The 19,284-nt window shown below is 30.9% G+C and overlaps 1 protein-coding gene across 3 annotated transcripts in view; it reads left to right on the forward strand.

The window, feature by feature from the left end:
- The first annotated feature begins 1,635 nt into the window (after nucleotides 1-1,635).
- The window catches only part of Otd2 (homeotic protein ocelliless), a 76,581-nt gene continuing 58,932 nt past the window's right edge, over nucleotides 1,636-19,284 (forward strand). For all 3 annotated transcript variants that reach the window (XR_012478758.1, XM_074238871.1, XM_074238872.1), the window contains exon 1: nucleotides 1,636-1,832. Coding sequence is in view for 2 of the 3 variants with exons in the window: in XM_074238871.1 (XP_074094972.1) it covers nucleotides 1,818-1,832 (15 nt within the window). In the remaining variant the exon portion in view is untranslated. The remainder of the gene's footprint in view (nucleotides 1,833-19,284) is intronic.

Below are 19,284 nucleotides of genomic sequence, written 5' to 3' on the forward strand. Positions count from 1 at the left end.
ACCTAAACACAGGACTTGAATTTTGTATCAAGAATTTTAAAATAAAAAATAAAAAAATATAAATATACATTATATTTTCAGATACCCGTGAAAAAAGATACGGATTTTTATAAAAGGACACTACCAATACCTACTTTATACTCTATATACCTAGTACAGCTCTTTCGAGTATTGTAAACTTGACATGACATATTTTTGACAGATTCTGTCTGATTTGGTGTCGAGTGACAGGTCTAAGCGGCTGGAAGCACCTAACGTTTTTCTCGCGGTTGACGTCACGCGATCACAATCACGCAGGGTGTTTTAAAATGAAAACAAGATAAGAACTATGGTATTTCTAAAATTTCATTCACTAAAATTTTAAATTAAAAAAATTATCATTGTAAATTATAATAATAATAATAATAATAATAATAAAAATTATTATTATTGTTATTTAGCATTGTTATTCAATATGATGACAAGTAAATGACGGTATACATGATGTCCCATTGTTGTGTGGACTATACTCGTGTACCTCGCAATTCTTTCTGTTTGGAAACGTGTCCAGATCATTCCATAGAGACTGGAGATGTTGCCAGGGGCGTTTCCATTCATTTGTCAGATTTTTTATTATATTCCCACTTATTCTTGGTGGATGGTCTCAATTCGTGCACAACACACATCTTATTCTGTCCTGGGTCTAAAGCTCCAGCCCAGAGCAACATAGATCCTTACTTACATTTATTATATGCCCATGTGTATGCATTATAGGGCCCAATACCGAATAATAGCTGTCGCTGAAGGCAAGTCAGTTTGTTGACGACTTGAGAACATCCGTAAGAAATATAAATATATATCTATGCTGAAATATGATATTTAATTCAATTTATATCTAACAATCCGTGTTATGTTGTGATCTTGTTTTTTTTAAAGTCAAACATCAAAACTAAAACTTTGTTTTTTCTTACAGATTCTATTTGGTCTGATGTTAAAAAACTTTAAGATTTTACTGCAAATATTACGACTGGTTCACTTTGTAGATTTTTATAAATTTTTCTTATAGGAAAAAAATTTACAGTCTACATTGATTAATAATTTTGCATCGAAAAATTCATTTGATTTAAAAGAGAACTTTTATTGGCTCAAGCATTTTTCTCAAGAATCAAGCTAACTTTCTATTTCTATTTTTTTTTTTTTTTTTTAGTGAATTAATGAAAAAAAAAAAAAAGCTTGTTTACTAAAAAATGCAACTATATATATATATATATATATATATATATATATATATATATATATATATATATATATACAAAAAACCGGATTAAAATTTTAGCAATAACTGTCTTTTAAAATAGAACAGCCGATTAAAAATATTTTATCAAAATGAAACCGAGTGGTTTTATGAATATCAACATTTACTTCAAATCGCATCGCATATGATATTAATATAAAAACACATAAAGTATATGTTTTAAAACATTTTTATCCACATAAAAAGGTAAAAGGTAATGCCTATTTATAAATGTGATTACTTGAAAAAGAAAAAAAAAAAAATAAATAAAGCGTCAGCATAAAAAACAACGTTTGATATTTTATTATTAAATGAATTTTTTTTATTTTTTTCAGTCATGCAGCATTACCTTCGCACTGGGTACTAGGTCATGCGTTTGTTCACAAAAATGAAAAGTATGTGTACGTATTATGATGGTGCGGGATACGGCTTATTGGCGACAATACCCATGAACCCCATGGCCTTATAAAAGCATATAATACTCCCCGCTAACGTGAAAATTATTCTGTCAAACATTCGGCCGTCGGATTAGCTTCCATCGTGGATGACGAGCAGACTGGTATGTATGTGTACTTATATCCGTATACATCTCACATAAATGTGTATGTATGTATGGGTAAGGGGGGTATAAAGGCACCCACGAATGGAAATGGAAGAGACTCGTATATATATATATATATATATATATATATATATATATATATATATATATATATATATATATATATATATATATATATATTAACGACACAACAGCTAAACCGTAGTGCCTTCTATTCGTATATTGCAAGAGTAGCTTTTGCTCTTACACAGATTTCTACTCTCTTTCTCTCCAGCATCCTCCATTGTCAATTTTACATCTTTATTGTATAAATATATATACAGTCACAGGATCGTGTAGCGATGACGGACATGAGCTTTGGCACCGGCCAGATGTCCCTTTTCCACGAATAGGAGGAGTGAGTTTGTTAAATCTAACAATTGTGACAAACTTGTCAATTGCTTGTTTCAATCAAAATATTATTATAATTCTTTAGATTTATTTTATTATTTATCATAAACAAGTTTTCTTATTTTTATTGTACTCAAATTATTTTTACGTATGTCCGCATATATTTATTTTATTTATTATTTATATGAATGTTCCTTTGTGCAATTCGTCATGACAAACCTCAACAAAAGTTAAATGGTCATAACGCGATAGTAAAAATACTGCCCACTCGTAACTACAAATAGTCGATTAAAATAACAAATATATAAACAGATATATCGAAAATATGAATATCTACGGTTTACTTCCTTTACTTCATATTTATTTGTTTGCTTATATATTTCAAGAAAATAATGCTCTTGCTTTTCTCGGTAGACTGCATATAATATGTACTTGCATTTTCCTAAATAATGACTCCGATAATAATAACAATAATAATGATATTAAACATGCTTTATGTATTTTATATATTAATATCAAAATAATAGGCCCTATTTTAATGCAAGTAAATATTCGAGATTATTTAGATTTTTAAAACTTTTGTGTTCGATGTAATGCTCGGTTATTTTAGTTTTCCTTCATTTTCTTTATATTTATTATATTTAGATAAATTTATTTTTTGAGTAAGTATTTTAACAATCTAATTGTTGTGAAATATTATTATTTTTCAAGAAATCAAAAAATTTGTCAAAAAATTTCTACATTAAAAATAAATTACCTTGATTAATTAATTTTCATCTAATATTTCAAATAATAAAATTAAAAAAATTTTTTTTCTTCTTCCTTACATATAATTAGTTAAATTTTCACTCATTCAAATAGTATAAATATGAAAAGGACATTAAAATTAGTAGTTTTTAAATAAGTATAACAAAAATTTAGTAATTCTATAAGCTTTATGTTTAAATTAGTTATTTTTTACAAATTTAAAATCAATTTTTCCCCATAATTAAAGAAATTTTTAACTATTCTCTTCCAATAAATCGTTTAAAAAATTTTCTTACAATTACATAAAATCACAAATGAAAATTCTAATACTAGTAAATTATAACATAAGTTATAGAACAGTGTAGTTCGACAAAAGAAGATATTAATAAGCCATTGCCTGAACAGTGAGTCAATGTATATGCATATTGCATGTACATTATTATTTATAGTCTACCTACTTAGATAGCAAGTAGATGAAAAATATATAAGAGCACTCAAGTCAAGATAAAGACAATACCGTACAGACTAATAGTAAGTTATCTCAAGTATGCGCATTGTCCATCCGTAATAGTACATTAGTACCAGCAAATACATCCACACAAGTCCTCCTTTTTACGGAGGACCAATAAAAAGGTTCCTCAATTCACCCTCGCGGGGTCTTTCTCATTCTCGGCACTTCTCTGCACCCAGCTCCCATAATATAACCGTGCACAGTCCATCTTCCGAGTGGATCCGAGCGTTTCACCCTTTTTTATTTTTTTATCTTTCGCTCATGAATTCCCCTTCTCCTTCCCCAGGTTCGCATAAAAAAGCCCCTTCTCAGTTCCGTATTTTCCCCAACTTTTGGCCCTTCACCCTTCATCCTTCAACCCCTTTATCAGGAACCCCACCCGGTAACTATGCCGTCTCCTTTACCCCCGTCGTGGAATCTCGCGAATTATTTCCACGAAATGACAATCAAGGGCGGCCCTCGACCACGCCCTGGAAGCTTCCGGTTATCCAATGGTGTTCCGGGTAAGTGGCCATTTTGGTCCATTCGGAGGCTGCGCTGATCTCGCGTCGATTACTCGCGTCTCTCCCGCTTGCTTTTTTTCAACTTTTATTTCCAATCTCTGGTCTTTCTCCCACAGATTGAGACGCTAGAGCCGGAGTGGAGGCTGATGCTGTACTCTCTCTCTTTCTCTGATGCTATCTATCTGTGTGCGTGACGAAGCAGGAGCCCCTTCTTTTGGGCGCGTGTGTGGATAAGTAAGGTTGGTCCTTTCCCACCTTGTTATCAGCGGTTCGCGGTTGGCTCCCAGATAAACGGGAAGGGATACGTCGGCGGTAGGAACCTCTCCCTCATTATCGTCGTGTGTGTAAACAGCGCTCGTGACGGTGGTACCAAGAAATAAGCGCGAGCTGAGAGAGAGAAAGCGAGCCAGCAGCCGAGATTCGTTCGCGACCGCGACAGGGCGAGTTTAACGTTTTCGAGCTGCCTATTATCAATATTATAAGTAGAATCAAATTATTATAAGTATAAATATAAATATTGTTAGTTGTATATGTTGTTTTTTAATACATGTAGTAAGAATTTTGAAAACTCGCGGTTGAGCTGGACTGACTCGGGAAAGAGTTTTCAGAATTCCGCGGTGTGACGGCAAGACGTACCGAGGATTTCTCAGAAAGAGTTTCCGTTTTGGTGGCTGAGGGAGAGGGAAATTGCACATTGAGACGGCGCGAAGAAGGGGAAATAGTTTTTTATATTTAAGGGTTATATGTAAGGTTTATGTTTAGGAAATTTGTTTTTCGGGTTTCATGGATTTTTAAATAAATTTTTGTTTTACTCCTGTGACGCTCGCGGCTTTTTATTGTTTCGTAAAGAAACTGTGTGATCGCGAGTGAGTTTTTGAGACTTTCGGAGCCGAGTTGTTTGTATTTTTGATGAAAAAGTGACTCCTTTGGAGCAAGAGGTTTCGAGGATACATTTTTTTTCGAAAGGTAAGCATATGTTTATTTATAAATGATTGGTTTCTTTTGCAGGAAGTTGATTTTTTTAAGCAAATGAATTTTTTATTAACTAGTTAGAATTTTTTTTATGAAATTTTATATTCTTTGGCTTTTTGGGCTTCTAGATTTTTTTTTATTGATAAATTACAATTGGAATTTTTTCGGATCGATATCTGTACCAAAATTCAAAAATTTTTTATTCCACGAAGTTTGAATCTTAATATTTTATAACTATGTAAAAGAAAATTTTCAATCTAATCATTTTTAATTTTTTTTTTCTGTCACAATATTGAAATAAAAAAAATTTTTTTCTTTAGTAATTATTCTATTTTTAATAAACTTTAAGAGAAAATTTACGTAATAATTCAAAAAAATTCTGTTCATCGTTAAAAAAAAGCAACTATGAAATTAAACAATTGCCATATATTCTCTTTATAAGAAAAAAAAAAGTTTTTTTCCTCATCATCTATTTTAAATTCAAATAAAAACAGTAGCGATATATTTTGAAATGTATACAAAATACTCCCACAAAACAATTAATTAACACATCCGGAGTAACCGCCTAAGGAGTGTGTCGCCTTTATATCATATTATAATCTTCCTTTCAGTTATAAATAAATTTATTTATCTTATTAAGCCCAACATCCATCGCAGTCTCCCTTTTAATTCCAGTGCATTTTCCAAGCACGCAATGTCATTGCTGCTAATCATCCTTATTGTATCTTTCATCTGAGTTTTTTAAAATCATTCTTACTAACTCGTTTCTCCATTTATATATAATAATTACAAACATAAATATAAATAAATATTCCAAATAAGTTTACCGTTAATTTTAGTTCAAACTTTTTTACAATTGAACTTACGTTTCACATTAAATATTAAACTTTATATAAACATATTTAATATCTTACCAAAAATTATTTTTGAATAATAATTAATAAAAAATTTCCTTAAAGCTGCCGCGAATTTTGATTTTAATTTCGTATAATTCATTGCTGTTATCTAACAAAATTTTACAAGCGCGTGAACATTATTGTTATACTAGCGTTGCTGTCATAAACGGCGTAACGTATAATAGCAGGGAAGATTATAAAATATTTAATGGGTGTGTTATAACATGTATATATAAATGCATCATATCCCAGCGGAATGCCCCGCGGAGTTAGACATGAAGACGTCACTCAGGAATGAGAATACTGCAGCGACGGGGTCAATCTCGACTCAGAACCGTGTAAAAATACCTGGTGTTTATAGGTAGTAATATATGTATACAATTCACGACCGACATATTCAAAAAAACTTTTGAAATATATTTTTCTTTTTTTTTATTTCGCGTGATAAATAATAACAGAAGGAAGAAGGAATAAATAAAACTGCAGTTCTGTGAGTCAGCGGAATGAAACTATGAGTCAAAGGCTAAGGCGTGTTTCATTCGTTAAAAAAAAAAATACTTTTTTATTGTAAATGTTGAACTCGATATTTCTCATTCAATATTAATGCTGAACTTTGAACTTTGTCAACTTTATTAAATTAATGGCGGGTCTACTATTCTATATTATTTGAGTATAGGTACTATATTACAATATATAATAAAAACTAAATATTATTTATGAGATTTATAATTAAGGATCAAGTTTAAAAAGTGCTAAGTATCACGAGATTGTAAATCTTGAATAAATAATGTAAATTTAAATTTCGAGTGTCATTTTGTGTTTAGTGTTGATATTGAGGGACAGCTTATGCCTGACGATCCTGTCATAAATTACACCCTGAGCAGTTAGCTTGACGTCATATACCCAATCTCTAGGTTTAGTTTGTCGATTCTAGGAGTATCTTTTTTTTTCAAGGTTGTGATTTATTTTTATAGATTTTCTAAAAATACAACAACAAAATGATTTTATCATTTAAGTACTTATTCAACTGAGAAGTTATTACACTTTTGGCAATTTGCTTTGTAAGGAATGATAAAATTTTTTTTGTGCTATGTTTGTTTAATCCCGGTATTTTTATTGTTAGTTAATTACCGTCCGACTTAAAAAAGTATTATCTGGGTATAATGAGAAGCCATAAATTGGCATTAGACAATTTTTGGGTTTTTTTTTTTATATACTCACTTCAGAAAAAAAAAAAGGTATAATATTGAATTTAAAAAAATTTTTTTAAATTGAAATTTAATAATGAAAATTTTTTGTTTTAAAAATAAAAAATTTAGTTATTTATTTATCAAAAAAAATTTTTTGATTTTCGTAAATCTTAATACCATAAAAAATGGTTGCTGTTTTACCAGTTATAAATACAAAGAAAATTTTATTTTTCCTACTAAAAAGTCACTTTATAGAAAACGTCGGTTTCAAAAAATTTTTTTAATAGAAAAATCCGATTTTACTCAAAGATTATTTTAATCTCTTATTTTCCATGAAATTGAAAATTTTCAAAAAAAAGAAGAGAAGTTTCGGTTCATTTTCAAATGTCAAGTTTTCAACAACTAAACGTCGGCGCTTTTTAAGTCCATCAAGAAATCGTTTTCATTTCTGATGGACATCATTCAGATCTTCAATTTTCAAAATTACCGCGAAGAAATGAATTTTAATTCAATTCATGTCTTTCAAATAAATAATATTCACCAAAAGCTCCAGTTAAAGTAATATCATCTCCTACACTTATTATGTATGTATCCAATTTTTGATAAAATCAGTCGCTTTGTAAATAAAAAAATTTTCTCTAGTTTTTTTGAGGTGAACTTCCTCAAAATAACGAGCTGAAATATCTAAAAAAAAAAAATAAATCTCTCATTCATGTATTTATATTTATAAAGTATTATCCAAATAGTGAATAATAAATAGAAAAATAAAAATATCATTTATATTAATACTAATAATAATCTCTTGTCAAGTGTTGACACTATTTCTGGGTAAAGAATTAGTTTCTCGTTTTCAGTGTATATAATAATATAACATAAAGAGTAGAGCAGTTTTAAAGTTTCAAAAATTGGTGTATACATGTCTTGATATTGAAAACACATTATTATGCGTATAAGTCTCAAATAATGGGACTAAGGCGTTTTAGTCTTGAACTTCCGGCAGTTTGTAAATATACATGTTCCGAAAAACTAACGGCATCTCTACTTAAAACTAAACTAAGACAACTTTTCTCCACAGTTTGGTCCAAGTTCTTTCACTTTCAAAGTTATAGGTATATCTGAGGTCTATAGTACTTTTGTCGGAAAATGATCAATGCCGTTTGTGTTGAGGAAAAATAAGAGGGTTGTTTCTCGCTGAAAGATGATGTGCGGATGACCAGTGCTCAAATATCCGTGTAAACCCGGTTGAAAAAGCAGACATACATATAACAGAAAATCACTGAGTATGTATATAGTAATAGCTTGCAGAGTGGGTATGGATGAGGAGAAAGAGAATAAGAAACCAACAGGGAATAGGGAAGATTGTGAGTGTAAGTGCAGGCAAAACTGAATGAAAACCAAAACTAAAAAGAAGAGAGGAGAATATTTAGGCTCTTTGAGTGGCGTAGACACAGATAGAGGTCTATTTTAGTTGGTCGTACGACAGAAGGTCTAGAAAAAACGTACCTAAACCAAAACCACAACACGGACCCCCCTGGTTTAGCTAATAATCACTTTTCTTTGTCATGTTAGAAAACAGCCTTTCTGCGGATCAGTAGGGAGCACGGGCTCTATGGGAGCACACCCAAGATTTAGGACCGTCTTGCTACGCGCAGACTTTTAGGACAATGTTAAATATGTTGGGAATAGTAAAAATCTTGCCGGTGCAACGTGCAACACTGCATAGTAGTCTATTATTCTTGAGGTTTTTAAGTGTGTTGCTCGTCATTCGACTCATTTGTTACTAGGTACAGAACATTCAAAAGCTAAGCAGGTTGCTTGCCCAATTAGCGATTCTTGGAAACTCCCCGGGAGACTTTTGGCCAAAAAGTGTCACGGGAAACTCAATTTCTTCATTAGGGTTCGTTTATATTTTGAGAGAAAAAATTATTATTGGCCAGAAAGAATTTTTCTGGATACACCATTTAAATTTATTAATTTTTTAATAATATATTGTCAATATTAGACCGGACCAAAAAAATTGAATTTTTTTTTTTTTAAGATATACTAAAGACGTTATTTTGGGTGACCCAAAGAAATTATAGTGAAGGTTGAAATATTTTATACAGGAATAAAAATTACGATTTTTCTATGATTCATTATTTCGTAAAAATATTAAAAGGGATCGAATATTATATATAAACTCCTCGATTCTGTCTCTTCCCTGCTCAAGAGAATCATAATAAAAAATAAACAGGCGTATCTCCCATTAAAATAAATTATTTCAATACAAAAAAATTATTTATTAAATGTTTTCTATATTGAGAGATCCACCCAAATCAATAAAATATATATTTTCCCACAGTACCGACATAAATATTGAAATTTCGTAATTCGGATAAATTTTTTTAGCTGCAATCTTATCGTCTATAGTTTTAACTTTGAGATATATTTCAATGAAGTAAAAAATTTTTTCCCATTTTTTTCCGAATTATTTTACTTTTGGTAAAATACATCGATTTAATCATCGAGTAAAAAAATAATAAAAATGATGAACACAATTAATGAATGAAAGAGAAAATCACAACAAAAGCAAAGACCGCAGGGGAAGTGAATTAATTGGACAAATACGTCAGTGTTTTTCGGTTGATTGAGACAAAATGATGGTTTTATAATAAAATGAAAGGGTACTTTGAATGTATATGGCCGCTATAGAGAGAAATGATTGGTGTACAACAGCTGGATGAGGAAGGCACGCTTCTACTTAGAACGGAATCGCGATCGGCACGAGCGATAATGTCCAACAGATAGGAGCGCACGATATATCTTTGAAATGAATAATCCGTACAGGGATCGAGACGTACGCGAGAAAGCATATAACCATGTGTAGTGACGCTCCGTGCTCGGATATGTATCCAAGTAGTATAAGCATACAGCTGAGCTGAGCTGAGCTGAGTCCTGAGTCGAGAGACAAGTCGACTACGAAATAATACCACGAGGAGCGAAGATTCGGAGTTTTAGAGCCAGCGACGGGAAACCCGTTCTCATTATTATATTTATATTCATATTCATATATATTATCATTCTGCCTTTAGTTGGCAACAGCCGGAGGAGAAGTCACTCATATATATTATATTTTATATGTATAAGTTGCTTTCTTCTTGGATGGTGATGCTGTGCTCTATTCGCCGATACACATATATACACATGTGAGATAAAAAAGTAATAGTGAGAAAGAGTAACAGAAAGAACGGTATAAAAATCTCTATAAAAAGTTGAAAAGTGCCGCCGTCAGAGCGTCAGAGGTGAGGCGCGACAATGGATAAAATATGCCGACCCTACTGGGAGTTTTTGGATCCTGGTCCTGTCCCGGGTTTTTTTACACCTGCAGCGACAGTAGATACCACTGAATAAGAAAAAGAAACATTGAGTAGACACCCACAAAACAAGCCAAACGAATTTTTTAAAGATACTTTTTTTCATATTTATATTTATAAATATATATCTATATAATTTCAAACTCAATTGTAAGAGACGTCTCCCGATTGCCTTGTGCGACGGCCGTGAAGTAAAACCTCCGCTCTTTATATTAGTAAATGAAATGTATATCTGTATATTAATATGATATTCGAAATATTATGTTTCGAGGTATATATACATATGTACTGTAGTACCTTCTAGGCGATTTTGGTATTTGGTCCGGCCCCCCTTGACTTATCGTACACATTCATGTGTATTGTAGAAATAATGCGGATGTTAAATTCCAAAACACTTACGCATTTTTATTAAATAAAATTTTATTTCAAATTTATAATTTATTGCTGGTATTTGTATTTATCTACAAGGGAATATTTTAGGGATCGATATTTTTGGTTATGAAAGAGTTTCTTTTGTCGTGTGACAAGACTAACAATTCGGAGGTTCGATTTTTGGCTTCAACGGGAGTTTCTTTTGTTGAAAATGTAATGACTTAAAATTATGACGGGTTGAGGACTTTTATAAAAAATAATTCTTAGATTTTTTTAAATTTAACAGCTGGTATAAAAAATTTGAACAAATTTTTGGAGAATCAAATTTTAATTAAAAAAATTTTTTGTACCTATTCCTTGCTTGGACAGGATTTTTTTTTCATTAAAAATTTAATGAGCAAAATTATTACAAGTAGAGTATTATTGAAAAAAAATTTTTTTTTTAATTATTTAAAAATATTTGAACAAATTTCTTGAGAATAATTTTTTGGTGTATAAAAAATTGGTTATTTAAATTCTAATTACATTTAACATTTAGCATTTGGTTAAAGTCGACAATTAAATGAAGTTATAAGTATAAATATATTTTTAAATTTATTTTCTTTGTCACAATGTATACATTTGTGTATATATATATACATATACATGTATGAATTCTGAAGAGATTTGTTAATGCTCGGCCGGTCAAGAGAGTTAAATTCACTGAGACACACCATTAAGATAGTCAGTGGGAGTCATGCCACAGAAGTAAACTTGTCTTTCTTTCAGAAACCGCCGTGCCGACCGTGTAAATGAGCGAGTAAAAAGAAATATGTATATACATTATTATAATAATTATAATATAAGAAAGAGCACCCGTGAACGGCAACGTTTCATCTGACGATGTTGATTTCAAAAACCGACTGAAATGAATTACTTTTTAATATCACTACAATCCAAAACCAATTACTATATACGTTCGCGTATTCATAAATTCATCGACATTTAATTACAATCTACATACGCCGCCTATTCTTCTTACATTTAAACATATTTATAATCTTATTTTTTGTTCATCAAATTTCTACAATTTTCATTTTCATTCGGACAAATAATTTTAAATCTCAGTTTATATTTTGTTCAAGAGAAAAATTTTTAAACTAAAAAAATTCATTTAAAGAGTTTCAATCTCAGTTCAAAAAAAATTAATTAACTGATTTTAAAAAATTTTTAAGTTTAAATTGAAGAAAAATTTCTTAATTTAACAACTTTTTTTGCTCTATTCGAAAAAAACATTTAATTATAATTTTTACATATGACATTACTGAAAATTTTTTAATATTCTAACTACAATTAATTTACTATACCATCGTGAGTGAACTCAAAAAAAAATAATAAACAATAAAAAATAGGGAAAACAACCTGGACCTGGAGGCATACGAACAGGAAGGCAAGGAATGTCGTACACAAAGGTGTTGAGGTTGAGCTCCCAACACATTTTACCGTGCTCGAATATTCAGTTGCGAGTTGCGAGGTATTTCTCATATCTGTTTACTGTATATATGTATATATGTGTATGATACACTACACATAACACGACTTCTGGATCCGAAGTGTTAAAGATCGGTGGCTCTTTGGTTGTGTGGAATAACATATAACATACAGGAGGCAGAGACAGAGGCTGGATAACACATTGCCATATACAAGCTAACCATACTCATAACCGGAGCCATATGACTATCGATATATTTTATATATTATACCCGCGATTGTATACACCGGCATGGGACCGGGACTGCTCGGGGTGTTGGTGTGAAAGGGTGAAAAGACGGGACATATTTTATATTTATGGCTATTTGCCGCTACTGTACAGCTCGTCGCGCGGCGGTCACAGTCACTGAAAACTAACCGGATAGGATTCAAGCTCCCAACTACCAGCTATATGCTCCTTCATATTTATCTGTGTACGTCTTTAATACACATTTAACAAATACACGGGTACATTATACCTTTAAGAGAGAGACCGAGAGTTTTTAACAGAAGAGAAGAGGCTTCGCGGACTACTTGGACGTTTTGTATCGGCCAATGTGTCATTTCTCCGGCATAAAATCGCGCTCTATTCCGACTCCATTTATTGCAGGTCTTTTGCCCGAGCCATTTCACTTTTTGGAGAGAGAATTTTTTTTTGGGTTGTTCTGTAATGTAGGGAAAAAATTTAATGTTAGTATTATTATAATTGAGTCAATTGACTTAAATCGTCAATTAGAAACTTTACGAAAGAAAAATGAATCGATAATATAATTTGATTTTGATTAATAAAATTCTAAGATAGTTACTATTCTAACAAACGATAATATATGATTTGATATTGATAATAATGTATAAAAGTTTTTGGAAATTTTAGCGAGCGAGTGTTTATGACTGAATAATGGAAAATTGCGGATCGCGCATCCGAGGATTAGCTCGACGCTGAAAACAATCGGAAATTTTTTAACCTGAAAAGGATTAAGCACGAGATGAATTTATTATGAAGATTAACGCCTGAGTTTACAGATGCTATTAGCAATAAATAAAAATTGATTGATTGATTAATTAATTATTATTGTGTACGAAAGTTTCTAAATCTCTACTCGGTTATTTACGTAGATTTTTTAGTTATTTCTTAAACTATTCATCGGTTTAATTTATGACCCCACGTTTGTGGACCTTCGGCTCTGAATATACATATTTTCAGTCCTTAATCAAACGATTGTGCTACTGACGGGCTCTTTTGCACTCTCATTCGCCCGATTGTTATCCCGTGGGTCTTCTAATGATCCTGTAAAATAAAAATAATTCTACTTTTTAATTTATTTATTTCTTTTTGGGAAAAAAAAATTGTTTTAAGGTCAAAGAAATTTTTACTTATAAGATTATTTCGGTGTTTGGGAATATTTTTAACAATTAAGAATAAGAATTTTCTTTAAGAAATTTTTTACTTGATTTAAACACAAAGAATATTATTTTGAAGTATTTCACTGTCTTGTATTAAATAAAAAAAACTTTTGAACTAAGTAAAATTTATTAAACGAAAAAAATTTATTAGTTTAAAAAATTTTTTTCTATTTAATTTTTTTATTAAAAATTTTTTTACTCTTATTAAATCAAGTTAACTTTTCTATCAGTATTGCAAAATTCACAATATAATAAACATCATTTCAATAAATGTCGTTGACTTAATTCGTAATTAAAAAACTCTAAAACTTCTCTACCAATTTAAACTCTGAATAAAAAAAAAAAATTCCTCAAAGTCAAAACCGTTATACAATCTGAATTCAAGCATATTACCCAACCGTACAATAATTATCTCGCGATCATAACCAAAACATTAAGGTTTTTTGTAAGCAACCTACAATCAAGTCTCCGATCAGGGATCTTGTATCTCGTGGACCCAAAAGGACCTTACAGATGAATGAACCCGAAAGAGCTAACGCACTGCAATGACAAAAAATCTGTCCAACAAAGGTAAAAAGAAAAACAGGATAATAGAGTAGGCGCGCGTTCGTCTCGTCTCATCTCATCAGAGATCGTTACCAAGAAAAAGTTATTGAGGATGAGGATCGGTCCAATAATAATAACAATAATAATAACAAGAGAACGGAACCAAGAGATTACAAACGTTTTTGCGGCTCCTCAGTGGGAAAGCGAGATGTAAGATGTAAACTACTTGAGTTGAGTACACACTCCTTGGTAACACAGCGTCTAGATGAGAGAGCGAGGATCGAGGATCAGATTTGGATCTCCATGTGACGATCGGCATGGCCCTTGACGCCCGACGCCTGTGGTGCTAGGAGGCTACTTATAGACCCCTACCTAGGAACCCAGCTCTTTCTCTGGTCTCTTTAACAAACTCAGACTGGTGAGCTCCAATTCTTATTCTCCTATCCCTGCTATTGCTATATTATATGCCTTCTAGTACCTCTACCGGGACCAGAACCAGGACAAGACCAACCATATACATCAATACCTCACTGAAAGTGCCATTACGCCCCACGATCTACCTTTTTCCTATCCTTATTTATTAACGCATGGCCGAGTGTTTTCACGCTGCACTTTTATTCATTTTTAGGATCTCATGTCTCTTGTCGATCTTTATATCATTCAGGTATCAACTTTTTACCGCTTATTTACCGATAGTATTATGTATGTACTCCGCAGAATAAGGCGCGAATTTCAATCATTTTTGCTGGCTCATTCGACTGGAAGTTTTTAAATATTGTTTTATGAGATTGCGGCGATTGATTTTTGAAAGTAGCTATTTTTGTATAGAATATTTGAATAATAAATTTTTTGTGATAGAAACCAATAGGATATTTTTGATCAAAATAATTTGTAAGGTTTTTTTAAATGTCAAATATTTAAAATTTTGAATTAAAAGGTTGGATTATTATTTTGTAGATTTTAATTGATTGAAAAAAATCTTTATGAAGAAAATTGGAATTCATTTTTGATATAAATTTTTTTCATGGAAAAAAATTTTAGTTCTTAGAACTAAAAATTCTAACTAGAAATAATTCAAAATTTTTCTCAATTTTTAAAATAATTTGAGCAAAAAATCAAAACATAAAAAAATATTTGAATTTTATTCATATGGAAAAAGTTAGAAAATCCATTATGATTATGATTATTATTATTATTATAAATTTGTAAATTTATAATAGCGGAGTGATGTAGAAATCGTCGCACGCCAGTGTCAGTTGACAGGAAGGCGACAAGCTTGCGTTCCCCCTGTGGAGAACAATTTTTAGCGTTTCACGCCCAAGTTGCTTTCAGACGAGATGAGAATGGCAGAGTATACAGTACTTTTTATATTGTAAAGCTTATATACGTAGATACATATATACAATAGTATATGGTCAAAAGTGTAAGGCAATGTAGCGTAATTTTTGGGGCGGTGTATTTTTCCCAGTGGGTCGAGCTCAGAACCCGCGGGGGGTCTTACTGACACGTTCTGTCGTCAGAATCCATCTTTATATATTTTTTTTTGCCTACTTAATTATTTTTCTGTCTAGTTAATTTTTATTGACATTCTAATTCATATTTATGTAATTATAAATAGCGAGATTTGGTTGAAGTATAAATTATTCGACAGATCTGAAATATATTGACGAAAAAAAAAATAATAATAACGCTTACCTCTTTTCTTTTTCTATAAATTTGCATAATGGAATTATCTTTCGTACGTTCTTGACCCACTCGCATAAAAATTAATGTTCTATCTTTTGATATTTAAATCGGATTAAAATTTGATGGAGTAATATAAACGACAGCTATACTACTATTCAATATCGTTCCATTTAAACTTTATTATTTTTTATTTTTTTCAATAAAATTTACGTTGACGTAAATTATGTGACATATGCTCCGTTTTCTTTAAATCAAGAACAATAAAATATAATTGAGCGTTAGATATAATGGAGCAATGTTACACAAATTTAACTTTTTAGCGGAAAAAATTACTAATAAATGTAACGCAAGATTAGCTCGGGTGACTATTTAAAAAATGTTAGTCTTAACGAAGCTCTGGAATTCAACTTGTGTAGTCTCTGGTATCCGTACAGTAGTAAACACCAGCAAAAATAAAAAAAAATTGTGATAATAATAATTATAATAATGATAATAAAAAATTATTAACGACAGGGCGAAGCACTCGAGCTCGCTACTGCGTATATCGTATATGTGTGTACAATATAATAACGCATGCGCACACGCGACGTGTCTTGGGAATAACCGGTTTATACATCAGCTAAAATCGTCCGGCGTGCTTGCGGACGCGTTCAATTATTCCATGATAAATTTATATACATATCGAAGAGGTAGTCTTATAAAAAGTTATATTGGTTTCTTGCTGTGATGCTGTGAATTTCATTTTTTATTCATTTCACTTCTTGATATATTTTTTTCTGATTTATGCTATAAATATATTTATGCTTTTCCATAGAAAACTTTTTACTTGATAAAGTTTACATTTGGATGAGTGTTTTTGTTGAAATTTTTCTCTTAAAACTCGTAATTTATTTTCGATAATATTTATTATTATTTTTAAATTTCATAAAAACTGAAACTGATTAAAAAATCATTGTGTTATAGTTTCTCAAATTTTTCCGCGTCAAGAAATATTTATTGTGTGAAATTATTCAAAAATTTATTTCTTGTTACTTCATTCGATAGTTTATACTTTTTTTTAAATTTCAATTTTTTTTCTATAATTGGAAATCGGATAAGAAATATCTTGTAGTTAAAATAATAGTTAATGTTCAAAAATAAAAAATTTTACTGTCAACAATTTATTGCATAACCATAAAACTTCTATAACTTGAATCATCTTAAATAAAATAACCTTGATTATATTTTTCTCAAATTTCCTCTCACTTCAATTTCATAATTGAAAATCAAGTCTTTTTAATTCAAAAGTTGTTATGTAAGGTAATAAATATAAAGTACATGACAGATAACAAATAAAAAGGCAATAAAAATTATATTGCATATCCACCACATGTACTTATGAGTTGGTACTTGACTGGGTATAACTCGTAATCAAAATTGCGCGCGCAGAGTCGAGGATCGAGTATGAATCTCTTAAAACGCGGTGGTGCGCAAGGGATGGATTTACATGCACACACACATGTCCAAGTAAAGTACACAGACATACACATGCACATAAGTTATGATAGCAAAATTTCACTTTGCCGATGATGTACAGAGGCTGAAGCTCTTACTCTGTAAATAGAGCAGGCATGTAAAGGCACGATGCATACAAGAGCGGAGTAGATGATGAGATATGTAAGATGATGTTGTGTACAGTACATAGTATCTATGTACATTCTCTCCTCTCTCTGACATGTATATATGTATAATACATATAACAGCGAACAAGAGCGGAATATATTATGAAAAGAAGTGACTGAATGGAGGCGCTCATTCGTGATCACTACAAGTATAGCTCTTCTGTCCTTTTCACAAGCTTTTCTTTCTTCTCCTCTACTCTTAATACTTAACATTTCGGTGAACCGAGAATTACTCTTTTTTTTAGTACGCCCATCTGTCAGGGAAATCGTATCGTAAACCAATTATTTTTTTAATTATATCCACCCAAAGTTTCTCTATAGGGAGCTGAAGTTATTTTCGAATGACGGAATTTGGTTATAGGTAAATCCGAAATCATATTCCAATCTTACCTGCTGTTACATTTTAAAGGGCTAAAGCTATTGTGCTGGAAATTTTTCTCTGTGGTTTTATTCATAAAAATGAATAGGGTACTCTGGATGTTACAGATTTTTGACATGGATCTATATCAGATATTTAATTAGGTTTCAAATGATTAGTATTAAAATTTATGTTTGATTTTCAAGTTGTGTTAAAATTTTTTTTTATTAATTCTGGTATTTTTATTTAAACATTTTTTATATTTTTAAAAAATTAACTAAAATTTAAAAGACAGAACTATCTTTAATTGAAAATTTTATTTATGTTTTTTTCAATAAAATTAAATAACTCATTAATCAATCAAAAAATTTTATTTAACTTTGCAAGATTTTCGAATTATCAAAAAAAAAAAAAAAAAAAATATTGGTATTTAAATTTATGTAAAAGACTTTAGTATTTACGTCTATAAATTTTCATGGAAAAAAAGTAAACAGGTGTCCCATAAAAGAACAGATTTTGTAATAGTTTATAATTTAAACTTATGACAGTATTTGTATTGATGCGGTGTTATTATATTCATATATTATATAATATTTGAAGGCGGTATAGTGGCAAACCCGACAGGAAATATAAATTAATTGAATGACTACCAGTGATGCGAGCTGCGATGCATTTAAGAAGTTCCAGAGGGTGGGACAGATATCACGGGCCTATTCAATTCCATTATTCACCCTCTACTCGCCTATAAATCGTTTATGTAAGGTATATAAATGTATGAATGTGAGGCCCTAGAGTCATTGTCCGAAATACGTAACCTTTCTCCGTGAGAACCGGACGTATATTAGGCCTTAATTCACAAAAAACCTTTTTTTTCGTAACAAAAATATCTACCGTTTAATCTCAACTGCACTTGTTTAATTTTATCCGTATAAATCAAAATTAAAAATAAGTAATAATTTTAAAAATTTAAACATAAAAGTCTACTGTTCGATATAAATATATCAAATAAAAAATCCATATTTTTTTACATTCCTTTTTGAGAAAAAGATTTACGGCGTAATGTTTGCGTGTGAGAGCTCCGACAAATTTGTCGTGTATCGTTTTATAGTGTATATCGAAGTAACCGGCGTTTCTCGAATAACGAGTAACCGCAGGGGAAAACAGATTAAAATCTGTCGATTTTATTAGCACGCAAGTTTAAGAAAAATATCAAAAGATAGAAGGGCGATTGCTCCAGCCTCCACCAGCAAGCCGTAATGCAATAGTAATAAGGATAACCATGAGCCATGTGTGGATGTATTGAATTCATGGCAATAAACGACTCGTTTGCCGGTGATTAACTGGGTAGATG

Source organism: Cotesia typhae, unplaced genomic scaffold, assembly GCF_013202065.1.
Source record: "Cotesia typhae breed Kobodo isofemale line unplaced genomic scaffold, CoteBio_Ctyphae contig_23, whole genome shotgun sequence".
Taxonomy (NCBI): Eukaryota; Metazoa; Arthropoda; class Insecta; order Hymenoptera; family Braconidae; genus Cotesia; species Cotesia typhae.